Here is a 23,500-nt window from a genome sequence, read left to right on the forward strand (position 1 = left end):
AAAATAAAAAAGTTTACTAAAGGCTACAAAAATGGTAACTTTGAATTAACAACAGTTAATTATATATTTTTTCATCCTTATTATTCGATATCTAAAAATATTAGTAATCAATTTTTCTGAAGAAAACACGTGTAAACATCGGAAAACAGGAAGTTGTGATATTAATTTACCCTTTACAACTGCATTATTTTCAGGACATTTTTCCCAGTAAGCTGTAAGTTATAGATATTTTTATGACATTACATGTTTTCCTTCATAAGTTTACTGATGTGTTTCTTTGTTTTCGTGAGTTTTCATATGCCAAACAAGCTTTTCCCCTCTTGTCACTCGTGTTCCTTATAAACTACATTACCCGTGGTGCGTTGCGTGTTAGCGTCATCAAAACAGGAAGTGTCACAGACCCTTTGAAGTGCAGAGCAGAGCAGGAAAATATGATCGGAGTGTAAATCAGAGGAACGGTTCGCCCTCGGCCAGCGCCCATGGACGGCTCTAAGGAACCACGCAGCCTCGCCAGGAGCACCTAAACCCGCCTTTGAGCCTCCTTCTCCTCGGTTCCTCCCGGTGAACCGCTCCCTATGATGGAACGGGCGATGGAGCAGCTCAACGTACAGCTCAACCGGCTGACCCGCTCCCTCCGCCGGGCCAGAACCGTGGAACTCCCGGAAGGTGAGGAGCGGAGGGGCGGGCAAGGTGTTAGCTAAAAAAACGGAGGAAATAACGGGGAAATAGCGATGTTTAACGTTGTAATGTTGTTGTAATAAAGTGTTACGGCAGCCTGTAGCGACCTTTGAATGTATACTGATGATTTTATACAGTATAAAGGTACAGTGGTTTCTTTATCAATGCTAGTAAGTGTTTATTGGTGCTGAGCGGTGACTGCAGGATGAGAGTCAGTGTTTGGGTCTGGGTCTGACTCATAGCCGGATCATTTCCGCTCATGTTGTGGTGTAAAAATATCCTGTTACTCACAACAGTAATGGAAATATATTTTATCATCAAATCAAAGTAAAAGTTTATTTTAGCCAGTAAAGAGAATAAGGGACGCGTATTTTATGTCTCCAAATTCTGAGATCAAAGTAAGAATTCTGAGATAAAATACAGTTTTTATATGAATGCATGAAAAATAACTAGAGCAGTGTTACTCAACCCTGCTGAACCAAAGAGCCACATCGTTGGAAAATACCTTCACAAGAGCCACATCTAAGTGGAGAAAAGTGACAATAAAAATAAGTTAAAGGTTAAAAAAGCAGCAAAAATGGGTGAAAATGGGCAGAACAAGCATAAAGTGGCAAAAATGGGTGAGAAGTGACAAAAAATTAGATAAAGGTGGCAGAAATGATCAAAAAGAAGCAAAAACATGGTAAAAATGAGTGAAAACTGACAAACAGGCAAAAAGCAGCAAAAAAAGGAAAACATGGGTTTAAAGTGGCAAAAATAGTGGGAAATGTGGCATTTAATGGCAAAAGGCAGCTTAAATGAGTGAAAGTTGGCACAAAAAAAAGCAAAAAAAAAGAGGAACAATTGCAAAAAGCAGTATCAGAGAGGCAAAAACGGGATAAAAGTGGCAAAAAGAAGTGGCCACAGTGGGCTTACAGCAGTAAAAATGGATTACAGATGGCAAAAAATGGGAAAAATGTCAAATAGGGCAATGAAAATATAGACATTATTGGTTGACTATTAAAGCCAACTGTATGATTACGGGAAACAAGCCGATTGATGTGACTTGCAATGGATAATTTCTGCAGTCAAAATTTCCGTTTTTATGGTTTTCAGGGTGAATAATATTTCAAATTAAGACATAGAATTTTTAAATGCGTTTTAGCTGATACTGAAATCTGTACCAATGCATAAATGTAGCTCAGACTTGAAACTTTGGGCCTTAAAAAAATATTTTAGGCTGAACAAAGAAACAGACTTCAGCTGGCGTAGGTCTGTTGGTGTGACTAAAACTCACTGATACATACAGCTAATATTTACAGGCAATAATTTAGCTGTAAATATCAGCAAAAGTGTTCATATCTGCCAAAACAGAGGAGTAAATTGGTAAATTTATCAGCTGATTCTGATATCTTGCCAATGATACCGTGCATCTGTAATTGTAATGAAACATACAACATAACATTTCATAAAACAGAATATCTCAACATAACATATCCTGATGTAACACTCTGGGGTGTAAAAAATCATAATGTAACACCATGAATTATTACACATTTTAACACTCATTAATCGATTAACAATCTTAAACAAATCTAAATAAATGAATCAACAACACAACAAATGTAAAAAGTAGGGCTGACAGCCTCAAGTCTATTGGTCGATCAATTGGTCAATTACCTCATGTCTGACCAAAATCCAATTGGTCGAACAATTGCTCCTGCTACTTTAATTGGAGGAATCCATTTTTTTGCAGGGGTTAGGAGGGAGATGTCATGTGTTTTTATTTTTTCAGTTATCTAGTGTTACAAAATATAATTTACAAAAAACAAAACAATGAATATAACTATTCAAATATAATTTACTCGTGCCTTTCAGGGTAGTTGATTACAGGTTAAATACCTAGAAAGTCAAAATGATATCATTAGGACCCTCCCACCAAAGCCCGTGAAGCACGTTTATACTCTGTTTCCCATTAATTAACAACATGCTGAAAAAGTCAGTGTAGTGGCAACATTTTGTTAAAAAGGATTATTATTTAATTACAACATCAGGTGGTTATACTGCAAAAATTGTATGACTTTTACGTTCATTTTGGGTTAATTTTGAATTTTAATTACCACCTAAATGCACTGACTACATTGTCAGTGATAAGTTTGATGTAGAAATAACATGAAGGTTTGTTTTTTTTGGGGGGTGTCTCCCCTGCAGCCATAATGATGTAAAACAAGTCCACCACTGCTCCACTCCACTTTACAAATGTCAAAAGTTATCAAACATTTTCTTTTCACTGTTCTCTTACTTCCTCTAAAATTCATTAAAAGTTCCTTCTTCCGTGGGTAACCTCATGTCAAAATCTTCAATCTACACAAAGTTCCGTATTTTCTTTCAAAATTAAGACAGATCTGTATCCAAACAGGAAGTTAATTTCTTCCCCTTTAGGACAGAAAAAAAATCCAAAATAAAGGCAGTTTAAAGTGCAAAACAGAGGAATATCAAAATCAGAACTAATTAAAGAAATTCTGAGATTAACCATATTGAAAAGTGTACATCTCTAATTCTATGGTTACATATGGTAACATATTGAAAGGTAATATGACCTAGTGAAGCTGTGTACCATATCTTAGCACAACATAACTAACTGTAACAAATATTACAAAGTAATCTAACATATAAGCAGCGTTACGCAACGCCAAGCCACGCTACATCCTGTCGAGTCACATCACGTCACGTCATCCCATGATGTTTAGTTTAGTTTATTTCGGTCACTTAAACATGAAGACTCAGTTGCACAACATAAAGTGAAAATTTACAAGTGAACAAACGTTGGGTTAATGCTACTTCTGCATTAACACCAAACAATCAACAACAAAAAAATAAAACCAACAAAAAAGACAACAGGACCGAAAAGGTGTAGGCTGAAGCCTTCGCTTATTTCACCTACCCTTTTCAAATTCATTTTTTACTCAGCTTCCTTTAGATTTATATAACACACATGTCATGTCACGTTACGTCACGTCATCCCATCACGTCCAGTCATGTCATATCCCGTCACGTCACCTCACACCACGTCATGTCATATCACGTCATGTCATATCCCGTCATGTCATATCCTACATGTCAAATCACATCCCGTCACGTCTTGCCATGTCATATCTCGTCATGTCACTTCACGCCATGCCACGCCACGCAACGCCACGTCACGTCACGTCACGTCACGTCACGTCACGTCATGTCATGCCATGTCATATCCTGTCACGCCACACTACGTTACGTCACGTCATGTCATGTCATGTCATGTCAAGTTGCGTCACGTCACGTCACGTCACGTCACGTAACGTCATATCCCAACACATCCTGTCCTGCCACGCCATCTGACGTCATGCCACGCCATCTGACGTCAAGTCACGTCAAGCCGCGTTGCAGTACATCACAGCATGTCACACCAACCACACCACACCAGACATCAACTCTGCTGTGATTTAAAGACCTAATCTCTACATCAAGCGGCTTTTTCATAGTGATTTTGTGGTTGCCATGAAACAGGATTTTTTTTCTCAGGGACATAAAAACACTTGAACTCTTGAAACTTAGCAGAGAAAAATCTGACAGGAAAGTGGAGATGATTGATATCAATATATCGTTTGTGTCATGTCAGCAGAACTTTGTGTTATCGCTGTTTCTCCATTGAACATTTTATTGTTTGTAAAATGACAGTCACATGTCTATTAACTTTTATCAGCAGTTTTTTTGGAGCTTTTATTACACCTCAGTGTTCCTGTTGTGTTTATTTCTCCTCAGATAATGAGACGGCGGTGTACACACTGATGCCAATGGTCATGGCCGATCAGCACAGGTGAGACTCAAACGTGACAGTACATTTAAAGGAGTGCTGTATTCGTTCTGACATGAGGTAAAATGTTTTATTTCTCCTGGTTTCTCCAGCAGTAACACGTCTCATTATGTGTGCACCCGTCTGCAAAGGTTCTGGGTTTTTTGTCTTCAGGACAAAGATGTTGATCTGTTCCTGTCTCTGTTAAAGGTCAGTGTCAGAGCTGCTGCTCAACTCCAAGTTTGACGTGAACTACGCCTTCGGTCGGGTAAAGAGGAGTCTGCTGCACATTGCTGCCAAGTAAGAAAGCCTTTAACCCTCCAGAAACGTCTGTTTTTGTTTCTTTCTATCTCCTTTCTACGTCTAGAATCTGCACACCCTAAGCTGACTTAAATATTCCTTTTTCTGTCTCTGCTCAGCTGTGGATCGGTGGAGTGTTTAGTCCTGCTGTTGAGGAGAGGAGCTAACCCCAACTATCAGGACATCTCAGGCTGTACTCCTCTGCACCTCGCTGCCAGGAACGGGTACAGGCCTGACAATATTACTATCATCAGTAACCTAACCCCAAACATACTGAATGTAACTACCCTCTTCACTATGAGCTTCACTGCTTTACAGAGGAATTCAGTATCAGAAACCTGTGCTTTATTTTTACATATTTTAGGTGCTAAACAAGAAATAGGTGCAGAAAATCCTTAGTTTTTTAGTCGATTTCTTCTGCTTGTAGTCATGAAGCAGGTTCAAGAGATGCCTCTTGGGTAGATCTACAAAAACATTGAAGGGCCATGTCTCCCACTTCAACAGGAAATCCACCATTTTGAAAAAATTAGCCAAAACTGGGACATTTTGGGTCTCCTCCAGGGGTCACAAGTTTTTACACTCCTCCTAGGGTGATCAGCTGATTCTTTGTTGGAAGTCTAGATGAGACCTTGGTGATGAAAAGTTACCGAAAACTTTGCCATCAGTCAAAGGGCGTGGCCATGGTGAGCCCTCAGGTGTGCATATTTTTGAAAAAAAAAAGATGTTGATTTTAATCAAGCCATAAATTGTCCAATAACAGTGAAACTTTATAAGTATATGGTAATGTTATATGGTAGTATTTTGTATAGGTCAGGGGTGTTAAGTGGTATATCCTATTCTGATTATGGGACAAAGGGGGCGCTTTGTCAGGAATGAGGAGTTGTTGTGACCACTGTTGTGTAGAGAAAAACAAGGGGTGTCATTAAAAGTATGTTGAACGAAAAGTTGTCGTCGTCGTAGTTAATGAGCTAACATTGGTAGCAGAGGATGGCCGCTGGCAATTATGAAGTTCCACCACCGTTTGACGAGAAGAAGTCATACGAAAGCTGGAAAAATGAGGTCGAAATTTGGAAGCTAGTCACAGACTTGGATAAGAAGAAGCAGGCATTAGCAGTAGCACTGTCGCTAACGGGACGAGCAAGGGACAGCACGCTGGAAATAGCCGCAGAGGACTTAAACAAGGATGATGGAATGAATAAACTGTTGACGAAATTGGACTCAGTGTTCCTAAAACAGGAAAAAGATCGCCAATACGAAGCATACACGGAGTTTGACCGGATAACGAGGGAAAATGGCGTTCCGATGGTGGATTACATTGTTGAATTTGAACGCCGATACAGCAGAATCAGTAAGTTAAACATGCAGCTTCCGGATGCTGTATTAGCTTTCAAACTACTTGACACAGCTGGACTGACTGTTAAAGTCAAACAGCTTGCTCTCACCGCGTGTCCAAGCCTCTCGTTTGATAACATGAAGTCTGCCTTGAAGAGAATCCACAGGAGGGCGCCGGTGAACAGCACATGAGCGGAGACGCCGACTCTGCCTACTACACCAGGTATACCAGTAGGAGAGAAAGTAAACAAGGCCTGCAAGGGACTGTACAGGGCACAAATCCACTTGACAGGTATGGGAGATGAACCAGATGTGCCGTCTGTCAGAGCACTTACCACTGGGCAAAAGACTGTCCACATAAGAATGAACATGCTAAATTCACAGAAGATGAACAAAAAACAAATGTTGAAGAATATAACATCACTTTGCTGTCAAAAGAGTCACTGTCTGACATAGAAATCTTCATGGGCGAGTCTTTGGGATCAGCTGTAATTGATACAGCCTGTACAAGAACTGAATGTGGAGAAAAATGGCTGGATCATTATCTCAGTGCACTGAAACAGAATGAATTAGACCAAATTCAGGATGCTAAGAGTGCATGGTCATTCAAGTTTGGTGATGGGAGAGTTGTTTATTCCACAAAGAAAGTAACAATCCCAGCCATGATTGGAAAGACTAGGTGTCAAATTGAAACAGAAGTTGTTCCAGTTGATATTCCACTGCTTTTGAGTAAAACATCACTGAAAAGAGCAAGTGCAGTTTTGGACATTGACAATGATAAAGCTACAATGTTCAAGCAACCAGTCAAACTTGAATTAACATCATCAGGGCATTACTGTGTGAAAATAAAAGATGACAGTAAACCGGATGAACGTGAGACCCCAAATGAGGATGAAATCCTCACAGTCACAGAAAACATGACAACAAAGGAAAAAAAGAAAGTCTTGTTAAAGCTACACAAGCAATTTGGCCACGCCTCCGCCGACAGACTTTAAAAACTACTGACTTGCTCAGGTAATAATGATGAATGCAACACGATTCTCAAGGAGATTGTGAAGAACTGTGAAACATGCATAAGACACGGCAAGCCAAAGGAAAAGCCAGCGGTAGGTTTGCCCATGGTCTCAACCTATAATGAAACTGTAGCTGTTGACTTGCATGAACTGGAGCCAGGAGTGTGGTATCTGCATGCTATTGATCATTTTACCCGTTTCAGTGCTGGGAGCATTGTCACCTCCAAGAAACCCAAAGACATTGTAAAGAACTTTATTCACTGCTGGATTAGCGTTCATGGCCCTCCACGCAGACTGTTCAGTGATAACAGAGGAGAATTCAACAGTGAGGATATGAGAGACATGGCTGAAAAGTTTAACATTGAAGTGAAAACAACCGCAGCCTACAGCCCATGGAGTAATGGCCTCCTGGAAAGGCATAATCAGACACTGACTGAAATATTACTGAAACTAAAACGAGACAATGGATGTGACTGGAAGACAGCATTAGACTGGGCCCTGATGGCAAAAAACTCAATGCATAATGTACACGGCTACAGTCCGTGTGTGTCAGTGGTCCAGTGGTGTTTGGGCAAAACCCAAATCTGCCATCAGTGCTCACTGATAAGCCCCCTGCTCTAGAGAACACCAACGTGAGCAGCTGGATATCTCAGAACATCACAGCATTACATGCTGCAAGGAAAGCATTTGCGGAGGCTTAATGCTCTGACAGGATCAAAAGGGCCCTCCGTAAACAGCTACGGCCTATGGAGGATCAGTACAACACAGGGGACAAAGTCTACTACAAGCGGATAGATTGTACTGAATGGAACGGTCCTGGTGTAGTCATCGGCCAAGATGGAGCAGTAATATTTGTGCGGCATGGAGGCACCTATGTCCGAGTTCATCACTCTAGGCTCCGAGAGGCAGATGCTCCCCAAGAAATGCTGAATGATGTGGACAATCAGACAGAGAGGACTGAAAATCAGAATTCTCTACCAGGAGCTGAACTCAGTGATAATACTGATACTGAAAATGACAGTCAGGAGGAAACTACTGCAAATAATGAACCCCTTGGTGAAGAGGAAAGCAGTGAATCTTCTCAGGAAACAGAGCAACCAAGAGGGGATCAGCATGGAGCCTACAACACTTCCAATAAAAACATCTTCAAGCCTGAAGCTGAAGGCTGGACAAGTAGTGACTTTCCCAGACAGTGATAGTGGCCAAATGCACACTGGAAAAATCCTCAGCAGAGCAGGAAAAGCAACAGGAACACACAAAGATTGGTACAATCTTCAATACACAGATCCTGAGGAAATTGCTGGGACAACAGGATCAGTTAACCTGAAACAAGTGAGTGACCTTCAGGTTGTTACAACTGAGCAGGCAGAGTTGTGCATTAATAACCAAAAGATGAAATACTTGCAGTAAATGATGACGTGTTCATGACTGCCAAACGCACTGAACTCAACAACTGGAAAAAGAATGAGGTGTTTGAAGAGGTGAGGGAATGAAGGCCAGAAATGCATCTCTACAAGGTGGGTGTGCACACTCAAGGAAACATCTGATGGTGTTGTACCCAAAGCTAGGTTAGTTGCAAGAGGCTTTGAAGAGATGAATACCGAGGGGCTCCAAAAAGACTCACCTACCTGTGCCTCAGAGTCCCTGAAACTGATAATGGCTGTAATATGCCAAAAGGAGTGGCAGCTAAACTCCATGGACATTAAAGCAGCCTTTTTACAAGGTAAAGAATTGACTCAAAATGTGTACATCAGGCCTCCCTAAGAAGCCCAAAGGCAGGGCTACCTATGGAAGTTAAAAAATTGTGTTTATGGCCTGGCAGATGCTTCTCTGTATTGGTATAACAGAGTAAAAGACACCATGCTGAAGTTTGGAGCCACTGTGTCAAAAGTTGATCCAGCAGTGTTCTATTGGCTGGATGACTCCTGTAATGTTATGGGGGTTCTTGCTTGTCACGTGGATGACTTTATTTGGGGTGGTACAAAGAAATTCTGTCATCCCTCATTTGAAAGCTGTTTTCCAGGTTGGACGTGAAGAAAACAACAGCTTCAGTTATATTGGAATGGAGATTCACTCTCTGAAGGCTGAGATACAAGTACAGCAAAATATGTACATTAAGAATCTTCAGCCCATTCCTGTGGACCCCACAAGAGAGAGAGGCACCTTTGACAGAAACTGAAACTGAGATGCTCAAGTCAAAGATAGGCCAAATACTATGGGTGGCAAGACAGAGCAGGCCAGATATGATGTGTGACATCTCCATGTTGGCATCCGGTACAAAGCATGCTACTGTTCAGACCTTGCACTGTGCAAACAAACTTATCAGAAAACTGAAATCAGAAGAAGTGACCTTGAGGTTTCAGCACCTGGGAGACGATAGCTCTCTAAAACTAGTGGTGTTTAGTGACTCATCAATGGGAAATCTTCCCGATGGAGGGACTCAAGGTGGACACCTCATCTTGCTGATGGAAGAGAATGGAAGATTCTCACCTCTATCCTGGCAATCGAAGAGAATCAGGAGAGTTGTTCGCAGTACACTGGCTGGAGAGACTGTTGCCCTCGCAGATGGCATTGACAGTGCTGTTTTCTTAACCACACTTTTCTCAGAGCTTACCACAGGTGACTGCATGAAACTATTGTGTGTGTAACAGATAATCACTCTCTACTGGATGCTGTCAATTCCACCAAATCAGTCACAGAGAAAACACTTTGCTTAGAAATCAGCAGCATCAAAGAGCTCATCCACTCAAATGTTGTCCAACACGTCATGTGGTCCACCACAAAGGAGCAGCTTGCAGACTGTTTAAGAAAAAAGGGGACCTCTGCACTCACTCTGCTGAAGGCTCTCCGTGAAGGTGTATGGCTACTTGAAGGTGAAATGGACTAAACAACATAGACGTCTTCCCCCACAAGTGATTGTTATTAAAGTTAGAGCTTTAAATTGATGTTCATCTGTTAAGTATTTAGGGAACAGTAATGTCTGGCTCTTTTGAAATGTTTTAGATCTTTTTCTTTAAAGAGTAAGGGGAGTTTGTTAAGTGGTATATCCTATTCTGATTATAGGACAAAGGGGGCGCTCTGTCAGGAATGAGGAGTTGTTGTGACCACTGTTGTGTAGAGAATAACAAGGGGTGTCATTAAAAGTATGTTGAACGAAAAGTCGTCGTCACCGTAGTTAATGAGCCTGACAAGGGGTTCTCAATTTTGGGGTCAGGACCCCATTGGGGGTTGCGAGACAGTGAGAGGGGGTCTCCAGATGCCTTAGAAAAGCTAGGAATATTTTTTAATCTACGCTGTTGCATCTTTATACTAATTCTGCCAAACTTTAACCCATTTTTATCACCTTTTTCCCCACCATTTTTGCCAATTTCAACCATTTTTACAACTTAAAACCCATTTTTTCCCCATTTTAACCCTTTCCGCCACTTTTTTCTGCCTGTTTTTGTCACTTCTAAACCAAATCATGTAGCTCTCTGCCTATTGCTTTCGACTCTATTGCCAGTATTAACCCCTTTTATCAGTTTTAAGCCACGTTTTACAATTTGATACGCCCATTTTTCTAGTTTCTGCCTATTTCTGCCTCAGCTAACCCTTTTTTTGCCAATTTATTTCAATTTTCATCGATTTCACTAAATTTCCACCTATTTTTGTGACTTGAATGCCATTTCAGCTATGTTTGAATCCCCTTTTAGCACTTAATATGCCCATTTTGCCACATTAACCCATTTTTTTGTTATTTTTTGCCACTTTTATCTACATTTTGGTATTTTTCCCATTTCTGTTACTTTTAAAATCTAATATCACCACCTTTTCCACCATTTTTGCCATTATTAACCCATTTAAGCTATTTTTAACGTATTTTAAGTCTGTTTTTAACAAAAGGATTTACATTTTTAAGAGAGCTATCTACTACACTATGGATTAAATTTTGTTTCTTTGATAAGAGTGGTAATAATTCAAGTAAACTCTAAGATATCACAGCTTAACTTTACAATGGACCATGATTATGCTGGCCCCCAGTTTGGCTGGGCCCCAGAAAGCGCTCCTATTCATCCTCCCTAATGGGCGGCCTTGTCTGCACATGACTATTCTTGAATGTTTACAGCCACCGTCAGGTACAGCGGGGGTCCCAAATTGCTGACACTTCTATTTTGGGGGTCATGGGCTGAAAAGGTTGAGGACCATACAGGTGACAGGAAATGTCAAGGTGTACAAGCCTCTGTGTCTAGATTTATAGTTTCCCAGGACAAATTAGTTCCAGGAAGGCCTAAAGAAGTTGATTCAGCTCTGAGCAGTAGGAGTTATAAACATTGATGCTGATGATTCTGTCATAACCAGATTTCATGTGTTTGGGAACAGACCTACCCTTAACACACTCATGTTTTACATTTTGAAGATAGTCACTGCCCCCTTAACCTTGCAAAGCAGATGGATACGTCCGTTTCCGTGTTTCTCACTGACGAATCTTGCAAAGCTCCCATCTGAACAGATTGGGCCCGGTTAAGCCTGTTCTATGCTTGATGTATCCGCGAGGTCCCGAGTGTCCACGCATCGAACATGACGTCAAATATTAAGAAACACCTCTTCGCAGGGGTCCCGAATGTCAAATTTTCATCTGGTCGCAACATCCCTGAAATTTTTACAGACATGGATGCAGCAAACGTCAAAATGGCAAAGAGGAAGCTGGCACTAGATATAAATGCACTAGACGTTTCTGCATCATGATTCCGCATCAGTTTTTGTCCGTGCGGCCGTCCGTGCAGAAAACATAACCAAGCACTGCGGATTCGTGATGCAAGCAAGCAGCAACAAATGACCGGTGCAATTATGGTGGAAGACATTAGCGTGGATGCTGCTAAAGTGCCAGTTTTATCAGAATTTGACCACATTTCTATGTTAAAAGACGTACAAAGAACAGCAGTGAGTTGTTTTCTTTAAAAAAAAACGCAAAAGTCGTGTACTGACATGTCTACAGTCACCATGGTTTGTGGCGTTATATAGTTCTCTATGGAGTTTACCCCTTCAGTAGCGGCTATGTCATGTGTTGCTCTGATTTGGCCCATAAAGATGCGACTGACATAACGTTCATCCAATCACCTTCAGAGTTTGCTACAAAGGCTCTTCCCTTTCCCAAACGCTCTCTATCAGAGGTTTTCCAAATGGATGTGTAAAACAAATCCATCTGGTGTGCCAGGCCAACTGCCCCCCCCCAGAATTCTGGGTAAAGTCAGTAAATAATGCCTGCCCAGGTAAACCCAAATTAAATTGAATTCTGTGTTTGAACCATTTGGAGTACAACCAAAAACAAGGTGTCTTTAGAAAGGTAACGCTCTGAAGTTTTTTCCTTAACTGTTGGACTCACCGTAGCTGTGTAATGACTGATTATAGTGAAACAGAGGCCTGTAGATGACTGTAGCTGGGAGGAATTAGCTGGAAAACTTGACTGGACTAAAGCATGAAGCCTTAGCTAGCTTAGGTTCAGAGTTAATAACAATAGAAGAGAAAATGAAGATTTATCAGCTTTTTTTAGGAGGAAAGTCCAGAAGTTTCTACCTGCAGACTCCAAAAAGCATGGAGTCTCCTACACCATGTTTCCAATAATCATCTAAATGAGATTATTTTCTAATTTTCCTGAATATTAATGGAATTGAAAGTCAGTATAATTTTCAAGTCATTAACTGTTAGAGCATAATTCAAACTGTATTGAACAAACCTCCCAATTATGACTTTTTTTTTTTTTTTCAAAAATTAAAAAATCTCAAAATGCACTGTTCCAAATTATTATGCAGAACAGATTTTCAGAACATTTTATAGGTTGTAAAGAACTGAAAATGGTCATTCATTGAATTTGCAGCATTAGGAGGTCATATTCACTGAAATCAAAGCTGTTTCAATCAAAAACATCTTAACAGGCCAAGTTCCATGTTAACATAGGAGCCCTTCTTTGATATCACCTTCACTATTCTTGCATCCACTGAACTTGTGAGTTTTTGGAGAGTTTCTGCTTGAATTTCTTTGCAGGATGTCAGAATATCCTCCCAGAGCTGCTGTTTTGATGTGAACTGCCTCCCACCCTCATAGATCTTTAGCTTGAGGATGCTCCAAAGGTTCTCAGTAGGGTTAAAGGTCAGGGGAGGATGGGGGCCACACCATGAGTTTCTCTCCTTTTATGCCCATAGCAGCCAATGACACAGAGGGATTCTCTGCAGCATGAGATGGTGCATTGTCATGCATGAAGATCATTTTGCTACAGAAGGCACTGTTCTTCTTTTTGTACCATAGAAGAAAGTGGTCAGTCAGAAACTCTCTATACTTTGCCGAGGTCATTTTCACACCTTCAGGAACCTTAAAGGGGCCTACCAGCTCTCTCCATGATTCCGGCCCAAACATGACTCCGCCCCCTCCTTGCTGACGTCACAGCCTTGTTGGGACATGGTGGCCATCCACCAACCATCCACTAGTCCTTCATCTGGACCATCCAGGGTTGCACGGCACTCATCAGGAAACAAGACTGTTTGAAAATGAGTCTTCATGTATTTCTGGGCCCACTGCAACCCTTTCTGCTTGTGAGCATTGGTTGGGGGGGCTGAATAGTAGGTTTATACACGACTGTAAGCCTCTGGAGGATCCTACACCTTGAGGTTGGTGGGACTCCAGAGGCACCAGCAGCTTCAAATACTTGTTTGCTGCTTTGTAATGGTATTTTAGCATCTGCTCTCTTACTCCCATGAATTTGTCTGTCAGAAACCTTCCTCATTATACCTTTATCTGCAGGAACCCGTCTGTGCTCTGAATCAGACACTAATTTCTTCACAGTACGATGATCACGCTCATGTTTCCGTGAAACGTCTAAGGCAAGGCATTGCTCTGTTTGAGGCTTTCAGCAGCAGAGAGATCCTTCTTCTTTCCTATATTGCTTGTTAGCTAACTCTTCCACTTTCTAATAGTATCACTGACAGCTGGCTGTGGAATATCCAGCAGGGATGAAATTTTACCAGTTGTCGTCTTGCAAAGGTGGCATCATCACAGAACCACGCTTGGAGTCTCTGAGCTGTTCAGAACGACCCGTTTAGGATCACTAATGTTTATAAAAGGAGACTGCATGGCTAGGTGAGGATTTTATACACCTGTGGCAACAGGTCTGATTGAAACACCTGAATTAAATAAATAACAGGTGTGGACAAATACTTTTGTCCATGTAGTGGAGAGGTATGCTATGGGTTTTGTCAGTAGCACTGGCTAAAATTCTTTTAAAATAAACTTCTGGACTCTGTATCAGAGTTTATTCCTCGGCCCTTACACTGATGGAAGGGATCAGACAACAACAATTAAGGACAGTTGTTACATGTTTCCACAGTGATTGAATAACAGCATCTTCCTGTTACGTGGTGAGACATTTTAGTTTGACAAGCCAACAAAGCCACACCCTTCACTGTTTTTGACATTGCTCTTTTTTAGTTCCTCTAAACATTTAACATTTTTGGGGTTGGATTTAGTTTGTAGGAGCAGTCAGTCACACATTCAGGCCAGTCTGTTGGCCATATGTGTCAAAAAGGTTTTTAGGCAGGATTTGTCCTGATAAACATGGGTTGATTATATGACTCAAAGTTAAAGAAAAAATTATCTCAGGATATCAATGCTGAAAAAAGTACACAATAGAAAATAAAGAACCACAATAAATAAAAACCTTCTAAGTCTGGCAGATTATTTAGCAGCAGTAGCCGGAACAGTTTTAGCCTGATCCTTTCTTGTTCTTTTTTTGAATTCTATAGGTCTTGCAGATTTTATTCGTATGTCATAGACTGTGGATGAAATTACTGATACTGAACTCCTTTGTTCCCTCAGGCAGAAGAAGTGTATGGGCCGACTGCTGGAATATAATGCTGACGTAAACATCTGCAACAACGAGGGGCTGACCGCTGTGAGTCCGCTGTAATCCTTTAGTATTTCATGTCCTCAGATCGTTGTCATCAAAGGTTTTTAGATAAATCTTTTTGTTAATAACATTACAGTGGGTGTGCTTGTGTTTCTGTTCTGCAGATCCACTGGCTGGCAGTGAATGGGCGGACCGAACTGCTCCATGATCTGGTCCAGCACGTGTCCAACGTGGACGTGGAGGACGCCATGGGACAGACAGCTCTGCATGTGGCCTGTCAGAACGGACACAAAACTGTAAGCCTGTTCATAATGATTTAAAAAGGCATCATTAGAGTAACTCCCTTCAAACATTCTGTAGCAGAGGTTCTCAACTGGTCTAACCTCAGACCCGCCATCATCTCCTTAATGACTAAATAGCTACCCCAGTTTTCACATTCTTCAATAACAAATGGGGCTGATTGAACAAAAAGATGCTGATATAAAGCCAAACAAAATGCCTATAGAGTGAAAAAGAGCATGTTTAATTTTCACTTTAATTTCATCTTTTAAATTTAATTCAGGTAAATGAAATTTCTCTTTTGGTATTTACGTGTGAACTTCTCTAAAGTCCACTTTCTAGTTCTAGGGGAATATTTAGTGTAAGGAGTAGTAATGATGTGTTTCATTTAGGTGTTTACAGGGTTTTTAAATGTATTTAAAGTTGATGCATCAATTTAGAAAAAATAAAGGCTTTAAGGTGAATTAAAAAGTATTTAGTTTAACCCATATAAGAAACAGCATGTTTTGTCCTGTTTTATTGTTTTGTTGCATCTTTTGTACAGCTCTAGGCTCCAGCTCTACTTTTTATTAAATACATTGACTAAAAAATCTCTAAAATTTTGGTCACAGTTCTCCTTGAGGAGTTAACCGTGGCTTAATTGTATTATTGCAATTAAATTTTTGATGTTTTTTTTTTTTTGTTTTTTTTAATAGCAAAGAGTAGAGTAAACAAAATGTGCTGGTGAGGCAGGAAACCCAAGGGGCTTATAATTTAACCTCACCAAGTTACAATCAGACTTTATGGAAAAGAGTTTAATCAAAAGGACAAAGTGTTATTGTCGTGTGTATGTTCTGGTAGAAAACTGGTAGTGGTTGCTGGGGGTATTACCAGGGGTGCAAAGGCTCGGACAAAAGAAATGCTGTTCACCTTGACCTTGGCTGCTGGGCGACACACGTACATGTCAGATGTGTGGACACTGACTCTGGCCATGCTCCCCCCTCTCTTCAGGAGACCAGGAGGCAGCCAGAGCTGTGACAAAGTCCAGTCTATCTACATCTTAGATTAGGGTTGTACACCTCTTCTTCTCTCTTTTTTACATTTTCTGGGGTAGTCACAGTTTATGGATCACTTTCTGTTCAATTCAGTCAGGACCTCTTTGAACAGAAACACACGTGATTTGCGGCTGTAAATATTGCTTTATTAGCAGTCATTAATTAGCACTAATTGCTGTCATTTGTATTTGGTGGTGTGGCAGTTCTAGGACCCCCCACCCTTCCACGAGCCTGCGTGGAAAGCATACAGCAGGAACAGCACACATTCCTGCTCATCCTATGTCGATAAAAAGGCCTGAGGCAGGGAGAGAAGCAGCAAAAATCCAGAGCAGAGCAGGCATCAATGACAACAGATGACATTGATAAGACAGAAGCAGAATGAAGGAGGAGCTGGGGTGGAGGAGGGTTGCAAGGGCAGCTTCCAGAGAGTGCGAGAGAGCGTAGTCAGGTAAGAGCGGTTTAAATAAATAGTGTGCTTAAAGCAAATCAGCTGGCTGTCAGCTGGTGAGGTTATGATCAGCTGATCTCGATTATGGCAGCACTTGACCCCCGTTGTCTGCCTGAACTAACCCTATACGCACGATTTTTGTTGATTACACTGACATTTTCTGATTTTGTCACTGAAATATCTCCCAGTTTTTTATACCAGTGTGTTGTTTCTGCTCAGACGGTGTTGTGTCTGCTGGACAGCGGAGCTGACATCAACCGACCAAATGTCTCTGGAGCCACGCCCCTTTACTTCGCCTGCAGGTGATGTAATCATTACAAAGTTAGGGTAAAGCCAGAGATTGGTGGTGGAGTCTGTAGAGGGTCTCTGCAGAGATATGTAGCCCTTGATAAAGAGACACAGACAGACGACCCTCTTCAGATCTCTTAATTGATCTGTTCCCGGTTCTCTGTTGGACTTGGATCAGTTTCTGACCCCCCATGTTTGGAGGATAATCGATAAATGAGGGAGGAGGGAGATCTGAGGACCAATGAGTGAGGATTTAATGAGCAGACTAGAAGAACGTATTTGCATTATTTAGCCCATTTTAATTCTTAAAGCTTCTCTGATACGTCAGCTGATGACCATGGAGGTGAACACTGATCAACGTTTTTTTTTCCCACACAGATATCTTTTCCGGTTCCTCCCTTTGCACCTGACCTCTTTCTCACTTCATTCCAGCTTCATTCAGTTCTCTTTTTGTTCCGTTTTTATGCCAGTTTTTGTTTTTTGTTTTTTTTGTCACATCAGTGATAGAAAAGGCTGGAGGCTTCCCGTGTCAGGATCAGGCTGTTTTTGTGAACATAATATCTCAAGAAGACTTTGATGGATCTTCTTCAAACTCAAATCTTGGGTGCACAATATTTCAAGAATGCATTGCTCCAATCTGTCCTCTCTCCTCCTTCAGTTTGTTTTGGATCCTCATCATTGTTCTTGCTTGACAAACTTCCCCCATGTCTTTAAAAAAGATCCACACTGACTGACAGTCTAACCCACTGATACTCAACGTGTGGCTCTGGAGCCACATGTGGCTTTTTTGTGATGATTTGTGGCTCTTTTTTGTCTTAATTTGAAACATTATTACCCCAGAAAACCTTAAAAAAGGAAAACTTTGACCTCAGAAATTATCCATGGCAAGTCACATTAGTCAGTTTGTTCCCCACACTTATATTGTTGTCAACTTTTAAATTTGTCAGTATATTTCCATTGCCCTTATTTGAAATTTTTTGCCACTTTTAATCCATTTTTACTGCTTTGAGCCCACTTTTGTCGCTTTTTTGCCACTATTATCCAAGTTTTGCCAATTTTTTTCCCTGTTTTTTGGCTTTTATCCCAGTATTTACTGTTTGCAATTTTCCACATTTTTGCCATTTTAGTCACTTTCTACTCATTTTTCTGTCATGTTTTTGCCACTTTTTGACCAGTTTTTGCCACCTGTAACTCATTTTTGTCACCTGTGACTCATCTTCTCACCCAAATTTTGCCACTTTCTGCCATTTTTTGCCACATTTTTACCACTTTACACCCATTTAAGCTGCCTTTTGACATTAAATGCCACTTTTCTTCCCAAATTTTTGCCATTCTAACTGCTTCTTACCCTTTCTCCCATCTTTTGCTGGCTTTTGCCTATTTTAGTCACTTTAGACAGTTCACTCTTTTTTTTGTCATGTTTTTGCCACTTTTTGACCATTTTTGCCACCTGTAACTCATTTTTATGTCACTTCTCGCTCAAATTTTGCCACTTTTTGCCCTTTTTGCCACTTTTTCTTTACATTTTTGCCCCTTTTCACCCTTTTTGCTGCTTTTTGGCCATTTTGCCCCCTTTGACTTATTTTTATTGCCACTTTAACCTATTTTTGCCACTTTTCAGCACTTAGATCGTGGCTCTTGCAAAGGTATTTTTCAACAATTTGGCCCTTTGGTTGAGCAGGGTCGAGTGACGCTGGTCTAACCTCTCTTTTCTCTCATTTTTCTCGCTTCATAGGAAATGCGTAACACTGCTGTCGACAGTTCCAAATATCTGAACTTTTTTTGGGGGGGGGGGGGGCTTTTTGTGCCTTTATTGGATAGAGGAGGACAGTGGATAGGCTCGGAAACAGGGATGAGAGTGGGGGTGAGACATGCGTCAAAGGGCCACAGGCTGGATTCAAACCTGGGCCACCCGCGTACATGGTGCGCGCCTTAAACCACTCGACCATCGGCACGCCCACAATATCTGAACTTTTCCCCTTTCTAGTCACATAGAAAAATATCCCATAGTTGTGTGTTTTACCAAAACTATGTTGGTATATTCCAGTCTGTAGTATTTAAGCTGTTGTTGTGTTTCTCTGCAGTCATGGCCAAAGGGACACGGCTCATATTCTTCTCTCTCGAGGAGCCAAATACCTCGCTGACAAGAACGGGATCACTCCGCTGGATCTCTGCGTACAGGTCAGTATTATCACACCAGTGTTAATTTTGTTGATAAATTATTTTCGTTATAGTTTTCGTTAATAGCCTTTTTTCCCCTGACGAAAACGAGACAGTAACTAATGAAAATAAGTGCACATGCACAAAAATCAAAACTAAATTAATTGACATTTTAGTCAACAAATAAAAACGAGACGAAAATGTTTGACAGAGACTTTATCCAATCAGACCTAATTTTGTCATGTAGAAAGTATGGGCAAGCTAGGCATATATCCAATCACAGCTACTTTGGCAGTGTGGAAAGGTGGGATGAGATACGAGGGAGATCCAATCACAACTGCCTTTGCTGCATGGTGGCGGGGTAAGTTGGGGAGAGACCCAATCAGTCAACTAAATTTACTGTAAATTTCGTCGACTGAAATGTTGGGAAGTTCCATCAACTAAAACTAGACTAAAACTAAAACAATTTAGATGACTAAATTGTGAATAAAACTAAAATATATTTTTGGCAAAAGACTATAAAACTAAATTAAAAAGTGCTGTCAAAATGAACACTATCATACATCACCTCTGAATCAGCTTAAAAGCCATGTGGAAGCCATGTTTGGTCACTTTTCCTCTTGGTTTTGTGTTTAGGGTGGATACGGGGAAACGTGTGAGATCCTCATCCAGCATCACAACCGCCTGTTTCAGACTCTGATCCAGATGACACAGAATGATGACATTAAAGAGAACATGGTAGACCGACACCTTTAACCTTTAGAAAGTCTGTTTCTAGGTTTTTGAACTGCTGACATCATAATGATTCAACATTTTACAAGGGTAAGGATGTGTTTGAGACATATTTGAACATTTATACATGTGTTTGTAGCTTCGCCAGGTTCTGGAGCATGTTTCTCAGCAGAGCGACAGTCACTACCAGAGGATCCTGACCAGCCTGGCTGAAGTCGCCACGACCAACGGACACAAACTCCTGAGGTAGAGAGCTTACAGGGACTGTTTTGGTGTTAGTACACTGTGATGCTGAGAACTGGTGGTGGTAAATTAGTCAGTAGTACACATACAGAGTTAATGAGGACTCACAGACCTTATCCAGCTTCAACCCCAGTCCCCTCTGGTCTAACAGTTTCCTCCTGTCCTCCTCAGCCTGTCCAGCAGTTATGAAGCTCAGATGAAGAGTCTGCTGAGAATTGTTAGGATTTTCTGCCACGTATTTCGTCTCGGACCCTCATCACCAAGCAATGGCAACGACATGGGCTACAATGGCAACAAGACGCCACGCAGCCAGGTCTTTAAGGTCAGTACGGAGAGTGTTTTAGAAACCACTGTAGTGCTTGTTTGGTGTTATTTTTAAATTAGACAGAAAACAATGCAAAAAAAACCTTTAGGGCTGATCAGGTGATAGTCTAGTCATCACATAGTGACATTTATTAGAGTTGTGAACCTTTGAACATCTCAGGATTTGATTGGATTCAGTGCCTGGGGCCATAATTTGTGTAAAAGTCTATTTTTAAATTCCCATTCATCCCCTGGTGTCATAAATAGTAGCTATTTAGGGATCTGCTGCAGTCTGCTGTACATAAGGAGCTCCAGGAGTAAAATGTGCTGACACAATGCAGTTTTTATATTTGTGATGTTTAAACAACCAACGAAAATAATGTAAATACAAAAACTGAAAATCTCTAAAATCATGCAATTACAAAACTGACCTTTATGTGCTGCAACCTTTTTTTAATCTTATTGTGATGTTATTTATTATTGGAATATCTCTAAATGATTAACAGCCCAAATTCCAAAAAAGTTGGGTCACTGTTTAAGATGTAAATAAAAACAGAAGTCAGAAACTGTCAAATCTCATAAACCCATACGTGATCCTCAATAGAACACAAACAACATATCAGATGTTGAAGATGAGATCTTTTACTATTAAATGAAAAATATTAGCTCATGCTTAATTTGATGGCAGCAACACATCTGTAAAAGTAGGGACGGGGCAACAAAGGCTGGAAAAGTAACTGGTACTATTAATAAACAGCTGATGGAGCATTTTACAGCTAATTAGGTTAATTATCAACTGGTCACTAACATGAATGGGTGTAAGAGGAGCATTTTAGAGAGGCAGAGTCTCTCAGAAGTAAAGATGGGCAGAGGTTCCTCAATCTGTGAAAAACTGAGTCTATAAATTTTAGATGAGTTTCAGAAAAATGTTCCTCAATGTAAAAAAGTGCAGACTTTGAATCTCCCTCCATCTGCAGTCCATAATATCATCAAACATTCAGAGAAACTGGAGAACTCTATGTGAGCTAGGGCAAGGCTGAAGGGGCCCTCAGGGGCCACTGCATTAAAAACAGGCATGATTCTGGACTGAAATCACTGCATGGGCTCAGGAACATTCCAGAAAGAAGAAGCCATATTTGAACAGGGTCCAAAAACTGCCATCTTCTCTTCTAGGGAGAGACCACTGTTGGTCTAACTAAACTAAGATTAAAACACAAGTAATAAACAAATCTCCCGGTTTGTGGTACAAGCCTTTAGAAATAACACAACAACACCAAATATTTACCCTTACTTTACCAGGTCTGCAAAATTAACAAACGAGATCTCTAACAAAGAAACGGGTGTGGCTGTTTGGGATTTGAATGTGGCAGTTTCCCCCTGCTGCTGTGGTGGCGTCTCTTCGCCGCTTAAATCACTTTACACCTCTGCTGCAGCCTATCACCTGCCAGCATGAGATCAGGAGCAACCAATCAGGAGCAGGCAGCGACGCACCATACACAAAGCCAACCTAGGCACAACATTGCCAGCTGGTCTTCTCACTTCCCAGACATTTACAGACTGTGGTTGAAAGAAGAGGGGACGCTACACAATGGTCAACATGATTAGGGATGGCAGATTACCCGTTTTCACGATTAATTGCGGTATTAAACTTTACGATTAGTTAATCGTATCGTTTCTTAAATACCGTCAATTTCCAGAGAAGAGTATACCGGGAACCATATTGGTACGACAGCGCAACTCGCCTGGAACGAAAGCTGTCTGCGTGTCACCGCCTCCTGGTGCTTTGTGCTGTTGCAAGCGGAGGTGTGTCACAGTCCCAAACACACAACAGCATGGGAGAGGAAGAGCTGTTCCCTCCAAATAAATACAAAAAATGACCAGGGTGTCGTTGTGGAAGACGGCCAGCCTAAATGTAAAACACGCCACAAGAAAGTTGCTGTGAAATCAGGCAATACTTCAGCACCTGCAGGATAACCACCTGGCGTTAGACACCAAACTAAAGGTAAACAGTAACTGGGTTAAGTCATGTCAATGTTAGGGATGAGGATCAAAACCTTCAGCTGCTTCAGGACAGTTTTCTTCTTCAGCTGCTTTAGGACAGTTTTCTTCTTCAGCTGCTTCAGGACAGTTTTCTTCTTCAGCTGCTTTAGGACAGTTTTCTTCTTCAGCTGCTTTAGGACAGTTTTCTTCTTCAGCTGTTTCAGGACAGTTTTCTTCTTCAGCTGTTTCAGGACAGTTTTCTTCTTCAGCTGCTTCAGGACAGTTTTCTTCTTCAGCTGCTTTAGGACAGTTTTCTTCTTCAGCTGCTTCAGGACAGTTTTCTTCTTCAGCTGTTTCAGGACAGTTTTCTTCTTCAGCTGTTTCAGGACAGTTTTCTTCTTCAGCTGCTTTAGGACAGTTTTCTTCTTCAGCTGCTTCAGGACAGTTTTCTTCTTCAGCTGCTTTAGGACAGTTTTCTTCTTCAGCTGCTTCAGGACAGTTTTCTTCTTCAGCTGCTTTAGGACAGTTTTCTTCTTCAGCTGCTTCAGGACAGTTTTCTTCTTCAGCTGCTTTAGGACAGTTTTCTTCTTCAGCTGCTTCAGGACAGTTTTCTTCTTCAGCTGCTTTAGGACAGTTTTCTTCTTCAGCTGCTTCAGGACAGTTTTCTTCTTCAGCTGTTTCAGGACAGTTTTCTTCTTCAGCTGTTTCAGGACAGTTTTCTTCTTCAGCTGCTTCAGGACAGTTTTCTTCTTCAGCTGTTTCAGGACAGTTTTCTTCTTCAGCTGCTTCAGGACAGTTTTCTTCTTCAGCTGTTTCAGGACAGTTTTCTTCTTCAGCTGCTTCAGGACAGTTTTCTTCTTCAGCTGCTTTAGGACAGTTTTCTTCTTCAGCTGTTTCAGGACAGTTTTCTTCTTCAGCTGCTTTAGGACAGTTTTCTTCTTCAGCTGCATCAGGACAGTTTTCTTCTTCAGCTGTTTCAGGACAGTTTTCTTCTTCAGCTGCTTTAGGACAGTTTTCTTCCTC

At 41.0% G+C, this 23,500-nt stretch overlaps 1 protein-coding gene across 1 annotated transcript in view; it reads left to right on the forward strand.

The window, feature by feature from the left end:
* Window positions 1-412: 412 nt before the first annotated feature.
* hace1 (HECT domain and ankyrin repeat containing E3 ubiquitin protein ligase 1) overlaps window positions 413-23,500 on the forward strand; it is a 63,573-nt gene continuing 40,485 nt past the window's right edge. Inside the window, exons 1-11 of the mRNA XM_041793232.1 lie at window positions 413-666; window positions 4,459-4,513; window positions 4,700-4,789; window positions 4,909-5,013; window positions 14,980-15,055; window positions 15,175-15,306; window positions 16,991-17,073; window positions 19,144-19,240; window positions 19,856-19,957; window positions 20,091-20,197; window positions 20,366-20,516. Coding sequence (XP_041649166.1) covers window positions 576-666; window positions 4,459-4,513; window positions 4,700-4,789; window positions 4,909-5,013; window positions 14,980-15,055; window positions 15,175-15,306; window positions 16,991-17,073; window positions 19,144-19,240; window positions 19,856-19,957; window positions 20,091-20,197; window positions 20,366-20,516 — 1,089 coding nt within the window. The 5' untranslated portion in view covers window positions 413-575. The remainder of the gene's footprint in view (window positions 667-4,458; window positions 4,514-4,699; window positions 4,790-4,908; window positions 5,014-14,979; window positions 15,056-15,174; window positions 15,307-16,990; window positions 17,074-19,143; window positions 19,241-19,855; window positions 19,958-20,090; window positions 20,198-20,365; window positions 20,517-23,500) is intronic.

The sequence above is a fragment of the Cheilinus undulatus genome, linkage group 8, assembly GCF_018320785.1.
Source record: "Cheilinus undulatus linkage group 8, ASM1832078v1, whole genome shotgun sequence".
NCBI classification, from domain to species: Eukaryota; Metazoa; Chordata; class Actinopteri; order Labriformes; family Labridae; genus Cheilinus; species Cheilinus undulatus.